We start from the raw sequence: 17,399 nt of genomic DNA on the forward strand, positions 1-17,399 counted from the left end.
TCCAGGAAAAATAAGATTTTCCAAGTTAAGAGATGAAGTCAACAAAGAGGGGATTTGGACGTGTAACTGTTTGGTTCTACAGTCAGCTTACTTTGCCAAGAAGGCTCAGAGCCAACTTTTAAAGGGATACGAGTGTCTCCCTAGAATACCATTTGAGAATCTAGAGTCTGCAGTTTCCAAACAAAAACGAAAATGCAGCCAAGCACAAACAGAACTTCTTGTTCTTACTTTTGGGGTAAGTTCTCACTCTTGGGAACTGGCTGAAGGCTTTGCTTAGAAGGGTGTTCAGCGGGCTTCCTTGACCAGAAAGAAAGCCATTCAACATTAAATAGGGATTCAAACTCACGGGGTGGGGGAGGCCTAGGGACCTAGCCCCTGAACTACAATTTTCATCAAGAAGGCTCATTGTAGGTGTTTCAATTCTAAGCGGCCTCTGCAGTACAAAAGACTGAACGAAATGAAGAACAAGGGGGATTTGAACTCACAACTGCTTGCTTGTAAGCCACTGGTGCCTTGCTTGGAGCTAGCAGAAGCAAGCAAGAAAGCAACCACGGTTTGCAAGAATTGGAGAGGAAATGAAACATGCCAGTTTCCACGCCTTGCTGGGAGGGACTACTAGGATTGCTAAATTGGGAGCAGGGGTGGGTGGGAGGAAGGAACGGGTTAAAGCTAATTCCATAAAGGCATGACCAAACTGTACACTTTGGTGGTATTTGCCCCCCCCTTACAGACCAATATGGCTATCTTGTTTTTTGTTTAAGTTGAGACTCTCCAATTTCCAGATTGCAAACAGCATACAAATAATTAAAATTTCTGCCATGAAGCCCCGTCATTACCAGAACCCTGTCTTTCTTAAACTAACCCCACTCCTTTTGCAACTTGCCTTTCTTTCTTTCTTTCTTTCTTTCTTTCTTTCTTTCTTTCTTTCTTTCTTTCTTTCTTGTGTGCATACACTGCTTAATTACTATATGGTACAACTTCCACAGCAATTTCTGTCTGACATGCTGTATAGAAATGAAGCTCTGGTCAGTTGGTTCTATGTACTTAGCTTGTTGAATTTCCCTTGGAAAAATAAGGTCCACCCTCCTCCTAATGCAGGTGTGGGGAAACCTCTGGCCCTCCAGATGTTGCTGAGCTACAACTCCCATCACCCTAGACCATTAGCCATGCTTGCTGGAACTGGTGGGAATTGTAGTTCAGCAACATTCAGAGGACCAGAGCTTGCCCACACATATTTTCATGCAAAGTCTTTTGTATTCATTTCCGGATTTCCTTGCAAATAATGATCTGTTCCCTGACCTGCCAGAGTCTGCAAGGCTTTGCCTAGAACCCAACTAGGTTCTATCCTGGCTCCATCCTAACCTGTCAGATTTGCCTTGCCCAACCCATAATTCAGTGGGTTCCACACTGGCGCTGCCCTTGACCTCTTGGATTCCACCCTATCTCTGTTCCTAATCAGCCTGTGGATGAGTGAGGTGGGTGTAACCGTATTTTTGAGATATGAAATTAGCCGCTTTCCTTTTCTTTGCCTGCCAGATTTGCACTGTCAGAATGATTGCCCCAGTTTCCAACCCCTCCCCCATCTACGCCACACAACTCACCTTGCCGTGTCCACTTTTGCTTCGGACAATCTCTGGGGCCATGTATTCAATGGTGCCACAAAAGGAGAAGGTCCGTTCTTTCTGTAGTGGTGGAGAGTGGACGACAAGAGAGGGAGAGAAAGGTACAGAGAGTCAGAGGGAAGGGGAACACTGAACATATCCAACTCCAAATCAGAATGGGGGCCTACTCTTCCTGAGTCTCCCAATTTTTAAAGCTAGGTGCTCCTGCTGTGCTTTTAGCACCACTTTTATGAGCAGGTGACAAGGCTGATGTCTCCACCATGAAAGCTTCACCTGTCAATGTTGGAAACAGCACACAGCTGTTAAAGCCATAAGAGCAGGGCTGTTTTCTGTTTTTCTGGTCAGTTGGCAATGTGATCCATCTCAGAGGACTGAGTTTATATGAATAGGAGATTATGCGGCACCAAAGAAAATAGAAATGCGCTTGCATCAACCCTCAAGGATCACTTTATGAGCCCATCTTTTCACCTACGTACACACCCCAATATACACTGTTGAAGGCTCTTCATTCCTAGGCTGTATGCTGTCTTTAGCTGTGCACACACCATACATTTAAAGGATATTTAAAGCACACGGCTTCCTCCAAAGAATCATGGGAACTGTAGTTTTCAAGGGAGATTGTAGTTCTGTGCAGGACAAATTACAGTCCCCAGGATTATTTGGGGGAAAGGCAGGCGCTTTAAACGTACGGTGTGTACGCAGCCTTCATTTACTCTGCAGTAGCACTGACCCAAAAGCCAAGAGGCAGATGCTTCTTTTTTCCGATAAAGATTCAAAAACACAACTGTCCTCTGCAATGGTATCAACAGTTCCAAATATAGCTTGGCAGCTGCAGTGTGTGAAATGGGCAGGCTGCGCACACCATGGTGCCTTAGGCTCCATGCACGTGTGCCGACCTACATGTGAGCCAGAGACAAAAGGAATCCATCTCCTTTCCCATCAACCCACCCTCTGCGCGCGCACACACACACACACACACACACACACTCAGAGGTTTGATTTCTGAGATGTTGGGGAGGGAACTGGACCCTGAGGAATGACAACACGAGCAGCTCATTGCTCACACAATTCTAACAACACACCAGGAATAGGGGCAAGAAAGCAAGGCTGTCTGCAGTAAGTCCGGGAGGTCTACACACCATACACTGAAAACACATGACACCCCCCCGAATTCTGGGAACTGTAGTTTCATAAAGTGCTAGGAATTGCAGCTCTCTGTGTGTGGGTAAACTACAGTTCCCAGGAGTCTTTGGGGAAAGCCATGCTTTCTTGTTTTCTTTCTTTAATAAATAGACCGTATCTACTGCTTTGATTGCAAGAAAACCTCCAATGTGCTTTAAATGTGCTTTAAATGTATGGTGAATATGCAGCTGTATGGTTCTAACTTCACACTGTAGGTTCAGAGGTAGGTGTGTGTGTGTGTATGAGTGGATGCTCACGCAGGTTAAATAATTTGTGCATATTCTGCTATGTAAATTTACTTTTATTAAAAAGTTTTTGTTTAGTCCCCCCCCCTTTTGCCTTGACTTGGGAACCTTCCCCCCAATATATTCCTAAGCTTCCTACCACATCAACGCAAAAAAATAATAATTCCAGCTTGAGGATGACATGTGTTGATTGCAGCTTGTTCTCCAATGACAGCTGGCTTTAACCCTCTAAACCAGGCATGGCCAAACTTGGCCCTCCAGATATTTTGGGACTACAATTCCCATAATCCCTGACCACTGGTCCTGTTAGCTAGGGGTGATGGGAGTTGTAGTCCCAAAACAGCTCGAGTGCCAAGTTTGGCCATGCCTGCTCTAAAGCATCATGGCTGTGCTAGCTGGGCTGAGTTGCAGCCCAAAATATCTGGTTAGTGAAGGCTGCTCTTAACTGTCAACCCACAATTCCGTGGCTCCCTAGATCTTGACCTATCTCATAGGCCTTCACACTGATAAATCTCTTGGGATGAGGAAAGGAAGATGCAGAGCCAGGGGGAACAAGACTCACATCCTCAGTCACAAATTCCTTGCTCAGCCCAAAGTCCGTAAGCACCACATGTCCCTCGCTGTCCAGTAAGATGTTCTCCAGCTTCACATCGCGGTAGATGATGCCGAGCTACGGACAAGAAAGGGTCAGTGTTGAAAAGTTTAGTGTGCAAATTCAGAGATCCGGGCTAAGCTGGCTTCCTGCTTTACAACCTTCCATCTCAATGATCATTGCTAGATATATCGCAATGTTGAACACCAGAAATTGCTCAGCCCTAACGAAGAAGCATGCAAGCAGGATCTGAGTGCAACAGCACTCTTTCCCCACTTGTGATCGATTCCCAGCAACTAATATTCAGATGCACACTGCCTCCAACTGTGGAAGGGCAACATAGCAAAACTGAGCTCAGAAGTGTTTCACTCCTTACATACACACAATATTTGTTGCAAAGGTTTGGCATGATCTGCTTCTTAGCTCTTGAAGGAAATGCTACCCTCCATGAGGGGTGTAAGGGGTGTTAGGGGAGGGGTAATGCCTCTGGTGGGGGACGCACATCATGCTCTTTCTGGGGCAGTTTGTCCACCTTTGGTCCTCACCCTGCACTCAGCTCTCACCTGTGGCTTCTAGAAGCTGTCAGCATGCAACAACAGCCACACCCTGGAACAGCTTCGACTGGCCGGCTAAACCAGGTGAGGGTAGCCAATGGGTCTTAAACCCTGAGTGAGTTAGGGACTTCCCTTGCATGTGAAGACAGCCTCTGGAGGATTGAGCAGTTGAGAGCAGTACAGTGGTACCTCTAGTTGTGGACATGATCCGTTCTGGGGTGTGAAAAGTCCGCAACTAGAGCAGCACTTCTGCGCAAGTGCAGAGCGCAATAGAGTGCTTCTGTGCATGCGCAAAGCACGCAGAACGCTTCTGCGAATGCGGCGAAACCGGGAGTATACACCTCTGGGTTTGCTGCATTCACAAGCCAAAAAGACGCAACATGAACCTAACGCAACATGAGGTATGACTGTAGTTGGGTCCAACAGTTAAGAAGGTGGTTTTTGCACATGATGTAGAGGGAAGTTAGGGGCAGATGGCGTTCATCAATCTGGGAAGGTAGCCCATCTAGGAGAAGGAAAACTCTGATTCTAAACTTCCGCTGCCTTGCAGGGTATCTTTGGGAGAAGAAAAGGCTAAGAAGAAAACCCTACAGAAATCTGGAGTCCCTAAGACGATTGGATGGTGCCTTCCAGCAACTCCTGTAGCCAAGCTGATGCCAAACATATTGCTCTGCTCTCCTTCGGACCACATCAATGAGTCCGAGAGGAGGGTCTTGTCGTCCAGGCAGGTTTGCACCCTGGAGAGGTTACTTCTGTGGTGCAAACACAGCATTTAGACTTCACCCCCGGAGGTGCACTCCATTGTCTCTCAAGACAGACATACCCGCAATCCTCCATGAGTTTGCCTCGGAATATATTTAAATAATAAGTTCAAGGTCTTTGAATTAGAAAGGCCCCAAGTTCTGTTCCATTTACACAGCATTGACGCTACCTGAGTTGAGGCCTCCCACACACATGACAATAATAATGGTATTATCGTTGTTATACTGTACTGTCTCACATTATTATTTTTAAGAACATCATAGCTCTCTGCAGAATATCTCATGCAGAGCTGACCTTACGATGCACGCAGATCTACTCTAATCCACTCACTTTAATACAGCACATCCTCAAACATATAATAAAGCCTATTCAATCAAATTTTAAAAAAAGAATAGACTACGAACAGTTGAAATATATTGCCGAAATATTAGTATTTCTAACAGCCTCATATGCATTTACTACTAATGTATTGGGTTGTAGCCAACTCAGTTAGTCATGGCCATTATTTTCAGTGGGTCTACTCTGAGCAGGAATGGCACTGGCGGCAACCCATTTGATCCAGTGAAACTTCTTGTTGCAACAGTTTACAGGCCAAATAATCTCAAGCTTCATGAGATCACGCCTCTGAGTGCAGTGTCAGGTCCATTGTGCAGAATATTTGACGGATCTTTGCAGAGTAATACAAACAAAATAAATGCAAATCCCTGTCCCAAGCAATTTACAATCTAAGGTGAGGAGCCTCTTTGTTAAGAGTTGCATGCCCTTGGGACATAATTTGTCAGGGGTGCACATACAGCTAATGGGCAGAGGGCAGAGTGAAAAGAGGGTGGGCAATGCTCCTTTTCTCTCTCTCCTTCCTGCCCCACCTTTTTCTTTCTCTCTATGCCAACTCCTTTCCTTCATTTCATAGAATCATGGAACTGTAGAGTTGGAAGGGACCCCTGAGGGTCATCTAGTCCAACCCCCTGCAATGCAGGACTCTCAACTAGAACATACATGGCAAGTGGCCATCCGAACTCTTGAGGGCCAAATTAAGTTAGGCCCAGGGCTGCAAATTCCCCTGTCCAATCTGTAGTTTTGATTAGCAGGTAGGTGGAGAGAGGCAAAGCTATTGATCTAAGAGAGAAAAGGAAAGAAGTGGGGAGGAGCAATAGCTGTGGCCTTGAGTTTCAGCTGGGGGAGAAGAGTAAGAAGTGAAGATGCTCTCTGAAATGAAAAACTGCCTTATATGGTCAGGTTATTTGTCCATTCGGTTCACTGTGAATTTACTCTGACTGGTAACAGATCTTCAGGGTCTCAGGTGGGAAGCCTTTAAGACCCTGGTGGCTGCTGCCCATTGGGAAGGCAAGGAGCCCAGTAGGAGGAGGAGCCAGAGCCAATGGCAGGCAAAGCCAACTCATTCCAGTTTTTTGCCTCTCCTCCCCCTCCTTGCTGAGTTCTACTAGGGGCAACAGGAGGAGGAGGAAGGAAGCTGACAAGCAATGCTACCCACCAGGCTGGATATAAGTAAGAAAGCAGGCAGATGAGGACTGGCTGAGGGGCAGACTGAGGTTGGTGGCTCCACTGCCTTGATAAACCAGCCTCTGTCGCTTTCATATCCACACTAGACATTATTATCATCATCATCATCATCATCATTATTTTTGTACCCCACCCATCTGGCTGAGTTTCCCCAGCCACTCTGGGCAGCTTACAGCGAATAAAAAATTGTAAAACGTTTGACATTAAAGATTTCCCGATACAGGGCTGCCTTCAGATGTTTCTTGTAGTTGTTTATTTCCTTGACATCTGATGGGAGGGCATTCCACAGGGCAGGTGCCACAACAGAGAAGGCCCTCTACTTGGTTCCTTGTAACATCACTTATTGCAGTGAGGGAGCCACCAGAAGGCCCTCAGAGCTGGACCTCAGTGTCCGGGCTGAATGATATGAGTGGAGATGCTCCTTCAGGTATACTGGGCCGAGGCCGTTTAGGGCTTTAAAGGTTGGCACCAACACTTTGAATTGTGCTTGGAAACGTACTGGGAGCCTATGTATCCAAACAATGACTAAACCTTACTCCTCGGTAATGACATGGTCTGGTCCTAGCGTAACTCCTCCTACTTACCCACCTGTGATCACTGTGATCGGGTGTCCTATATATAATTATATAATTTAGTACTCAGCTAAGATATACTCACAAATAGCTGTAAACCATTTGCCTATCTTTTGAATCGACATTCATGTTTATTAAAGCATCTACTTTACCAAACTTACTTTACTGGAATGCAAACAAAATATCTTACAGATCTCAGGAAGTTATGAATCATCACAGCATCTTATAAGCATTATTTGCAAAAAAAACTACAATTAAGAGTACAGATGATCAAATAATTGCAAAGTTCAAGCAAACTGTGCTGTATTATTCAATAACTAATGAAGCATATAATCGTTAAACTGCTAGCCTTCTTGAACAACTTCTTCCTTGCTTTCTTGTTGGTGAACTTATCATTTTGTCAAAAGACATTTGCCTAGCAGGTTTTCTTCTGGGAGCTTAAGGTGGCTAGGCTGCTCTTGCCCTGTGGTAGGTGATCCTTTGCCAATAACCCACAATCTGTGGGATGGATCCGGTTCTGTGATCAGAGCCCACCTATCCTGCAGTATCTGGTGCACATCCCTGTCCCAGTTCATCTCACACTGGCCAACCAGATGCCACAATGGGAAAGTCACAGACAGAAACTGAAGGCAACAGCACACTCCCTATTTGTGGCAGGTATACAGATGCACACTGCCTCTGATAACTGAGCACCAATCACAATGGCTTCTTTGTCTGCATAAGATAACTGCTTCCAGCCTGGTGGAGTCCCTGGGGCCCTTCTGTGACTGCTGTTTGCATCAGGCACAGCTGTTGCCACTAGGAGTATCGCTCCTGAAATGGAGGGAATCTGGATGAGGATGGCAGTGGGGCAAAGCCCTTCATTCCCAATCCAGCTGTGTTATTTACTTTTTGAAGAGCATTCATGCAATTATACTAACAGCACAACCCTGCCTGGTTTGGTCACACCTCCCTCCATTCCCACTTCTCACCTTATGCAAGTGTTCTAGCGCCAAAATGATCTCCCCACTGTAAAACCGCACCTCGTCTTCGGAGAAGTGGTCCCGTTGGTACAAGTGGGTGAACAGCTCCCCACCGCTCACGTAGTCTAGAAGGGAAGAGGGAGGCAAAAAGGTTAATTCATTCCCAGGGTCCAACCTGAAAACAATCCCCCGACCCCCCACCTTCAAAATATTATGCCCTCCTCCTGATTCATGGCTTTCAACAGATTCTCAAAGGGGTTCATGACCAAAAATGGTTAGGAATTCCTGTTCAAGATGACTTAGGACCAGGATACCTCAAGGACAGCCTTTTTCCAAATGAAACTGCAGTGTTATTTATTTATTCCTCATAGGCCTTTCTAGGGGTCTCTACATCATCTGAGATGAGGAATGTTATGATCCGCCTTTGGAACTCACTTGCAACATCCTCTTTGTTATCTTTTTTTGTACCAGAGGGAAGCCTTCATTTTAAATTCACCCAGGCTTTGGGGGGTGTTCAGTTTCTGGACTAAAGACTTTCCCTGACTTTTTTTTCAATGTTCTGCCATTGCCATCTCCTTCTGTTTTAATGTATTCATTATTACTGATGTTATTTTGTCTTTATGAATAAAGAGCTCCCCCTCCCCAAAATTTATATGATTGTTGTCTTTTAAACAAATTGTCAAATTCATTAGAGAGGTTGTATACAAAAAGTGATATACAGATGATTAAAACAAATATTTATTCCCCCCCCCCCAACCTTTCAGAGACCATGTTTATTTTAATTTTACTTCCCCACCCTCCAACCTCTAGTTCTTCTGTGTTTTATGCTGATAGTTATTATTTCATTGCTGGGATTTTAATTGTATTCTTATTTGGGGTTTGTTTTGTTTCTATTGCCATGCTTAATTTTGATGAGTCCCAGTTTAGGAGAAAAGAGTGATATAAATACATTACATCAGTGGTTCCCAATTGGTGGTCCGTGGACCCCAAGGGGTCCACACAACCCACCCAAGGGGTCCGTGGCACCATTCATATAACAAAAACTACCATAGAGATATCAAAGTTTTCAAAATTTTGGGGTCCACGACTTGGCTTTTGAAAAACAGTGGGTCTGCAGTACTTAGCTAATTGGGAACCACTGCATTTAGCAATAGAAGTAGTAGTAGTAGTAATAACAATAATAAGTATAAACCACTGTGTGGTCATTCCACCCCACTGAAAACCAGCATACAAAACCGCAAAATAAATACATAAGTAAAACCATAACAAATATTATTTGAAACAGAATCATTGCCTCCCCTCATCTATCCTCCCAGTTCCATGTCCGTCCGTCCCCCCGGTTTGCACCCCCACGATGCTCATACCTAGGATAAGGTGAAGCTTGGAGTCTGTTTGGAAGGCGTAGTGGAGCGTCACAAGGAAGGGCGACTGGCGCACATGTTCCAGAACCATCCGCTCGGTGCGCGTGTGCTCTGTTGTTTTGGCCTTGGTCACAATGGCCGCTTTGCGCAGCACCTTCATAGCATACAGCTTGCCGGCATCGTGACCGCTGAGCTTGCGAACCAGGAACACCTTTCCATAGGCTGGAGTTGAAATGGCAGATGGGTTAGGATGGCTATCCTCAGAACTGCAGCCCCCTTACTCAACCCCTACGCCTGCTATCTTGTGGGCATTAGGGGAAAGGCCTTTTAATCCAATCAGGCCTTTTTAAAAAAAACACACACACACACACACACACACACACACACACGGCCTTTGTTGTAATAGGCTGCAATCTAAATCTCTGGTCTCTCCTGCTGGCTGGGGTGGGGTGCGAGATGGGGTGGAGGTCTTTCTCCACCCAGCCTAAAACAGTTCTACCAGCCTCCATCAGCTGCATGACACCAGTTTCACTCTTCAGGTGCAGATCGCACTAGCAGTAGCGCATAAAAACCCCTGATGGCCTTAGGTCCCAATCCATTTATCTTGGAGGTCTAAGGTTCCCCACTCCTACCCAGTGGCTGCCTCTATTTCCCATATTCTTCGTTCCATTGCTTCTTTTAATTGCAGCGTGTGGAAAGCATTTGATTTGTGTCATTTGATGAATGTCTTTAAAGTATTTACACTGTGCCTTTCTGTCAAAAGTATTCAAGGCAGCTAACAAAAACAGCACAATATTATTTAAATAAATAAATAAATAAATAAAATTATAATTATAAGACAGGAACATCAAATAAGGCAAGAGCAAAGCAGTGTCCTTAGAAGGCTTCAAACTTCTTTTTCCTCAAATGCCTGACAGAATTGAACTGTTTAAATTTGCCACTGAATGGAGAGAAATATGAGTTCCAGATGAACATATTGGGGGGAGGGATTCCATAAGCCTGGGTGCCACCACTGAGAAGGCCCTGTCTCTGATGATGGGGACACCCAGCGCAGACCCTGCATAAGAACAAAACAGCTCTGCCAGATCAGATCCAAGACCCATCTACTCCAGCATCCTCTTTCCCATAGTGGCCCATCAGATGCTCCAAAGAAGTCCAAACGCAAGCTGAAGCAACAAATAGCTTTTTCCTGTTGTTATGTTCCCAGCATCGGGTATTCAGAGGTACAGTGCTCTTGCACATGAGAGCTCTGTTTAGGTATCATGATGAATAGCCATTGTTAGACCTCAGCAAGGAAGCAGGTCCATATGGCGAAAGCATGCTTAACTCAATGATATTGCTTTAGAAAAGGGGGGGGGGGGGAATTCTCAGGCTCAGAGGTTGAGTATGGCCTTCCAGAACTACCCCCCAGGTCACACCCCTCACTGACCTCCCCCCAATTCCCCCCACGTGTTTTTGCATGGCTGGAATGTGCTCTTGAACTCCGAAAATGCCTTCTACTATTCAGGATGAAGGGTAAAGAGGGTGGATGAGTGCAGAAACTAGCCTAATGTACAAACATAATATTTACATCTGTTGACCCACCCACCCCACATATGGCCCTCAGAAGGTTGCCCAGAAAGGAATATGGCCCTTGAGTTTAAAAAAGGTTCCCCGTCCCTGCCTTGAAGAATATCAGCAAGCAACTCCAAAGAATTTCATTTTTCCACCTTCAGTTTCTGACAACTTTAGAAAACTGAGCCTAAACGTATGCCATCTTTCGTTTCAAGCTCTCTGTCAGGCATCAAAATATATTTTTGCTACACTGTTTTCAACTTCTGCTTTACAACTTTGGTTTTCTTATTAATTGTTATGCATTTGTGTGCCGTATTACCTCCCCCAAATAAAATAGATTCTATGATAGAGCTGCTTTCGACTCACCTCCGGTGCCCAGGACCTTGAGTAGTTCAAAATTCTCCATGCCAACTTTCTCCTCATGGCCTGTCAAGTTTGCTGTTGAGGGAAAATTCAAAAACATACACTTTTCAGGTGGGAAGAACAAGGTAGAGTTGGGGGTGTGTGGAAGGGGAGGCTGAACATCAGGGAGACCTCCAAGACCCCTTTCCTGACTTTCCAGCTTTCCATTAAAAATGAAAAGGATAAAGAGTAACAGTGCAAACCTAACCTTGTCTACTCAGAAGTAAGTCCTATTCAATTCAGTGGGGTGCACTCCCAGGTAAGTGGGGTTAGGACTGCAGCCTAAGACCCCAGTCCAACTAACACTGGTCACAATTTGATTCCCATTGAAACTAATGGAACAAGTTCATTGCCAACCTCGTTGCTTTCAGTGGGATCCACATCATAAACCTATACAGTACATGTCTACTCGAAGGAAAGCCCTGCTGAGTTCAATGGGACTTACTCCCAGGTAAGTGCAGAAAGACTGCAAGCTTAGGACTGGATCCAATGTTGTGTTGGTCCTAATCAAAGACCCATTGAAATTAAATAACATGACTGAGGTCCATTCATTTCAATGGATGGACTTATGCGACACCACCCCTAGTCGTCACAAACTTTAGTTGGATTGAGGTCCACATATTTTACTTAATGGAGATAGAAGGGCCAGGCATGGGGGTGGGCTGTGTGAGCCATAATCCTCTTATTTACTCATAAAGAAGTTAAATTTGATTCTGCCTTCTGGCATTCTGGGGCCTATTGCTATTACAAGTATTAATAATAAACATAATATTATTAGATACTATATCTTAACCGGCCTTCAGCACAAGGTCCTAGGGCAGGTTACAGCAATGTACCATTACAATACTGAAATAAGCTAAAACAACTTACGTTCAGAAGATTTACAAAGTGTTACAAGAGACTGGTGCTTATTTTTCCCGAACAGTATTGAAGTGATTTAAGAGGAATGAAATAACTTTTAAATTAAACATGCTGGCCCATTTTTTAATGAAGGTGGTCACTATTTATTTATTTATTTATTTATTTAACAACTTTCTAGAAAAGAAAATTAGAAAAACTGACAGAAAGCATTTACACTGGGTATATATTATAGTGCGTTGAAAAAATACCTTGAGCTGTATCCAACATTAGTCCTGCTCGGAGCAGACACATTGAAATGAATAGACCCGGCTAACTTCAGCCTATTTTCAATAGGTCTACTCTTGAGTGGAATTTAGCTGGATACGGCCCTTCGGATCTTGTGAATGATGCGTTTTGCTACACCCGTTTCCCCGAGTGTCTACACTTTAGGCCCAACCACCAGGACCCACCACAAAATCTCTGGCTATGGGGCACGGGGGCGGGCATTGTGCCAATGGTGCCGAGCCACTTCTGGCCCTCCTTCTCCTCATGGCACACTCCCTTTGCTCTCGCACGGCACCCGTCCCCACCCTCTTCCCTAGGGTTCTCGGGTGCACAGGGGAGGAGGCCCCATTTCCGGCCTATGAGTCACAACTTGGCCAACTCTGACAGGGGGGAAAAAACGGGCCCGCACTTGCCCACAGGAACACCTAGCCCAAGAAGGCCTGCCACAAAAACGCAGCCACTACAAAACACCCTCTGTAGGGCTGCCGCCTGGTGGCTTATAGCTTACAGTGGTACCTCGGGTTACATGCGCTTCAGGTTACAGACTCTGCTAACCCAGAAATAGTGCTTCAGGTTAAGAACTTTGCTTCAGGATGAGAACAGAAATCGTGCTCCGGCGGCATGGCAGCAGCAGGAGGCCCCATTATCTAAAGTGGAGCTTCAGATTAAGAACAGTTTCAGGTTAAGTACGGACCTCCGGAACGAATTAAGTACTTAACCCGAGGTACCACTGTACAGTGTTTTCTAATTTATTGCTAATTGCACATTTATGGCCACATCTTCACCTTAAAACAGGGTGCTGAGGGGAATAGTTCCCAGGAATATTTGGGGGGAAGCCATGACAGGTGCTTTAAATACATGTGGATGTGACCTATACATGGGTATCAATATTTTCTTAGTCTTATATGTCATGCTTTAAAAAGCAGTGTGTGTTTGCCTTTAATTGTTACCCTCCTCATTTTCATCCCCTCGCAAATACTGTAGCTAGTTTTGTTTTATTTATTGGCTAAAAGCATTTCACTAAATAAGAGACCCAAGTCTCTTGAGTGTATTTAAAATACAGTTGTCTCCTCATAGGTCTCCTTAAGAACCTGCTTTTAATGCCAGCAGCCTCAGCTCTGTTACCCTGGTGGGAGGAAGGGTGGGCTATAAACTGAAATAGTAACAACAACAACATATGCCACAACAGTAACATTCACTTTGAGCATGTGCAGAGTACATCTGCCATCAAGGAGTTTCTAGCAAATACAGTTTGCAAGCAGACAGGTCCCCTGTGTTCCTGTTACATAAAGCTCTCTCTCTCTCTTTTTTTTTACGAGAAAATATTCAGGGGAAGATCAGGTGCTGTACAAATCGCCTTGCTGGATCAGACCAAAGTCCATCTAATCTGGCATTCTGTCTGCAAGAGAGGCTTCTGGGAAACTCAGCAGCAAGGCATGAAAGTATACTGCCTTCCTCACAAGCAAGGCCTGCTCTCTGTTCTCAGCATCTAGTACTCAAAGGTATACTACTTCTCAACATGTAAGTTTCACATTTGAGTCAACACCTTTGCCCAACCAGGTGCCCACCAAATATTTCGGACTACAGCTGTGCTAGCTGGGATTGATGGGAGTTGTAGTCCAAAGAGTCTGGAGAGCATCAAATTGGCAAAAGCTGCTATAGACAACTCCACTTTAAAACCCACCTGGCTTGCCCTAACCTGGGGTGAAAGGAGGAGGAGGAAGGGCAGCAGTTAACTATAGTTTACACTGCCTGGTGCAGTTACCTGCATATGACTGAGATATTTGAAGTGCATTTGAGGGAGAAACGAGAGGGGATGGAGTGCATTTCAGGTCATGCATAAGGAAGTGACATGGCCCGACAGACAGTGTGATTGAGCAACTCCTAACCTTCGCCCAAATTAAGATATTTGCCCCAGCCTGGCATGCAAGGTACAGTTAGGATGCTGCTGCCAGACTCTCACATTCTGCTTCTCATATGCCAAAAGGATTGAGAAACATGTGCCTCTTGTGTGCGGTGTGTGTAAATCAGGTGTGGGGAACCCTTGGCCCACCCAATGTCCATAGAATCATAGAATTGTACTACAACTCCCATCCGCCCTAGCAAGTATTGCCAATGGCCAGGAATGGTGGGAGTTGAAGTTCAGCCACATCTGGGGTAAACAGCCAAGGTTCCCCACGATTGATGTAAATGGTTTTTAGTCTGTCAGGGTCTCTGTCTCTCATCTGAACAGAAAAAAGGTTTTACACAAACACACAAACACAAAAATTACTCCAAGAGTGGTATCGGATACCATGTTTTATTTATGCCAAGGCTCAACCTTTCTTTTCTTTTTTTAATGGTGGGATTATGCAAATCAACAAACGAAAGTACCTCTGACGGAGGTGCTGGGGAACCCGTGTCCCTCCCCCACGATGCTCTTGGACTGCAACTTCCATCATCCCTGACCATTGACCATGCTGGAGGGGGTTGATAGGAGTTGGGGCCCAACCACATCTGCGGGACTCAGAGCTGTCCCACCCTTGCCTTAAGAGCAAAGACCTTTGCCTCATCATCACAGCACCCACCAACACAAAGTTGTATCTGGAAGTGAAAGGTCAAGATGTTTGGATCAGAAATGGTGGCTTCCCTGCAAGTTTGCACCACAAAGCATGCAATCATTGGTACCAACTACCCTTTATTATTCGCTATTTCCCCACCCCTCTTTAAATGGAGGATGCACGGATGCTGAAGATGGCCAGATCATTTTAAGAGCCCCTCTCTTGAAGCGAGGCGACTTTTTTTCCAGTGGGGGGAGGAGGAGAAGGAGCAGATCTCTTACTCCAGACAGCCTTCGCCAGTACACTGTTCTCACAAACACACACACACACACACACACCACTTCCCACCACCCACCTGCCAACCGCCTCCAGCCGCCCCTACGGCTCCCTCCCCTTGCCCCCACCTGCCAATCCAGGCGGGGGCGGGCTGGTGATTCAGCAACACCCACCCCCACTCCAGCTGGGTCGGGAGGCGGGGCGTGCATAAATTAGGGGCGGAGCTCCGCCACTTTGAAAGATAACACTCTCCCAGGCCCTCGGGTGGGATAGGAAAGGGTTCTCTTTCTCTTTCTCGACTCCCGACGTCTCTCCGCAACCCCAGGCGGGTCTAAGCGTTGCCCAATCGCGCCCTCTGTCTCTCGGCAAAGGTCTCCGGGCACAGCCGAGCCGGGATATCCGCTCTCTTTGCAAAGCTGGCTGTTTTAGCAAGGGCAGAAAGCAACTGGTGTCTCTCCTCCTCCTCCTCCTGCGCCCAGGTCACGTTTATCCGCCCTCCCCGAAATCCTGTGCATCACCGCCAAGATGACTCTCGCTCTCCTCCCTTCCACCGACCCAGTTTATGCACCGAGATCTGCAGTCACCCCCAATCTCCTTTATCACGGACGAGAAGCGGGACCTGCGTGCCGCTGTCCCCACCGCGGACAAAACCCCTATTCCAGTTTATGCGCTCCAGTTTGATCTCACTCCAAATATTAACGCCGCGCACTCCCGATCGTGTTTACACACCGCGATCGGCGCCCATAAGAAGCCGTGCAACCAGCCGACACCCCCCACCTCCTTGTCCCTCAACGTGCGCCTTCCTCGGATCAGGTCGATACGCCCCCCGATGCGTTCCCTGCGCTCCAGCAGCGCCCTCTCCTCCTCCTCCTCCACGCGCCTCCAACCGGGTCCTGAGCCGAAACCCAAGGTCCCACCCCGCCGCCGCCACTACGGTGCGCCCTGCTGGGGGTCATCTTGTCATTCCCGGAGGAGGAGGCGCCGCCTGGAGGGTCGGGGGTCCTCCTGACCCCCTTCCGCAGATTCTCATCTGCGGGACCCTCAACGAGCCAACCCCAGCCCCAACCCCGCGCGCCCCGCCGGAGATCCCATCCCGGGGCGCCCGGGCCAGCGGCTCCACGTCTCCAAGGACCGCCCGCGCGCGCGCCAAGGGGGACCCACCCAGCTGCCCCCTCCCTCCACACACACATGCCCGGCTCTCCTCCCCCTCGATCGCCTGGTTACCGTCAGTGAGAGGCAGCTCCACCATCTCCTCCTCGGCTCCGCCGTCCCCCATGGCCAGGCCGGCTTCTCCTTGCTCCCTTCCTTGCCCTCCTCTCGCGCTCTTCTCCTCCTCCTTCCTCCGCTTTGGTTACATGGTGCGGGCCCTGCGCTTCCTGGTGCAGCAAGCAGCCCGCCGCCGCCGCCGCCGCCGCCGCCTCCAGGCCTGACTCAAGCGGCAGGAATGTGACAGCAAGCAAGAGGAGGAGGAAAAAGCCCAGGGAAATCAGGGGACCCGCCCCAGGGAGGGACAGGGGACCCCCTTCCTGCTTAACGCGCCCCCTGCCCGAAGTTCCGTGTCACCCCCGTGCCTGGATTCCCACCACACACGCACACACGCTCGGACTTCCTGCGGGGCCCGTCTCGGCCAATCCCAGGGACACGCTGCTTCTTGGGGAGGCGCGCGGTGGTTTTTCTCGCTGTCCAGCGCCTTGCACCCCTGCAGGAGCGCGATTGTTCCCGGGGATCTTCGCCACCTAAGTTTTACTCTGAGTAGACTCGTTGGAATGAAAGGATCCAAATTAGGGGGCTGTACCTCCAGCTAATGCTCGTCTTACAGACCCATTAGAGTGATTGTACAGGACTGACTTAGGAGCCTTAATTTCAGTGGGTCTACTCGGAGAAAAACTTAGATGCAATATTTAGGCATGTCCATTTGTTTCAATGGGTCACAGGACTCCTCCAGATAGATAGATAGATAGATAGATAGATAGATAGATAGATAGATAGAATTTTGTGCAAGTGAATTATTGCTGTGGTGTAGAGGTTAAAGCGGAGGACTAGGACCTGGGAGGCCAGGTTTAAATCCCTGCTCAGCCATGAAGCTCGCTGGATGATCCTGGTGGCCAGTCACTGCCTCTCAGCCTAAC

At 47.2% G+C, this 17,399-nt stretch overlaps 1 protein-coding gene across 2 annotated transcripts in view; it reads right to left on the reverse strand.

Annotated features, from left to right (window-relative positions):
• Positions 1–16,826, reverse strand: part of RPS6KA4 (ribosomal protein S6 kinase A4) — a 41,209-nt gene extending 24,383 nt beyond the window's left edge. The window contains exons 1-6 of one of the 2 annotated variants that reach the window (XM_080984590.1): positions 16,495–16,826; positions 11,294–11,365; positions 9,377–9,595; positions 8,022–8,137; positions 3,612–3,719; positions 1,602–1,682 (exon numbers count right to left, since the gene is read on the reverse strand). In XM_080984590.1, coding sequence (XP_080840716.1) covers positions 1,602–1,682; positions 3,612–3,719; positions 8,022–8,137; positions 9,377–9,595; positions 11,294–11,365; positions 16,495–16,546 — 648 coding nt within the window. In that variant the 5' untranslated portion in view covers positions 16,547–16,826. Of the gene's footprint in view, positions 1–1,601; positions 1,683–3,611; positions 3,720–8,021; positions 8,138–9,376; positions 9,596–11,293; positions 11,366–16,047; positions 16,069–16,494 lie in introns of those variants that run through there. The other variant, XM_080984591.1, reaches the window with a different exon arrangement.
• Between the last annotated feature and the right edge of the window lie 573 nt (positions 16,827–17,399).

The sequence above is a fragment of the Podarcis pityusensis genome, assembly GCF_964106645.2.
Source record: "Podarcis pityusensis genome assembly, chromosome: 16".
Lineage (NCBI taxonomy): Eukaryota > Metazoa > Chordata > Lepidosauria > Squamata > Lacertidae > Podarcis > Podarcis pityusensis.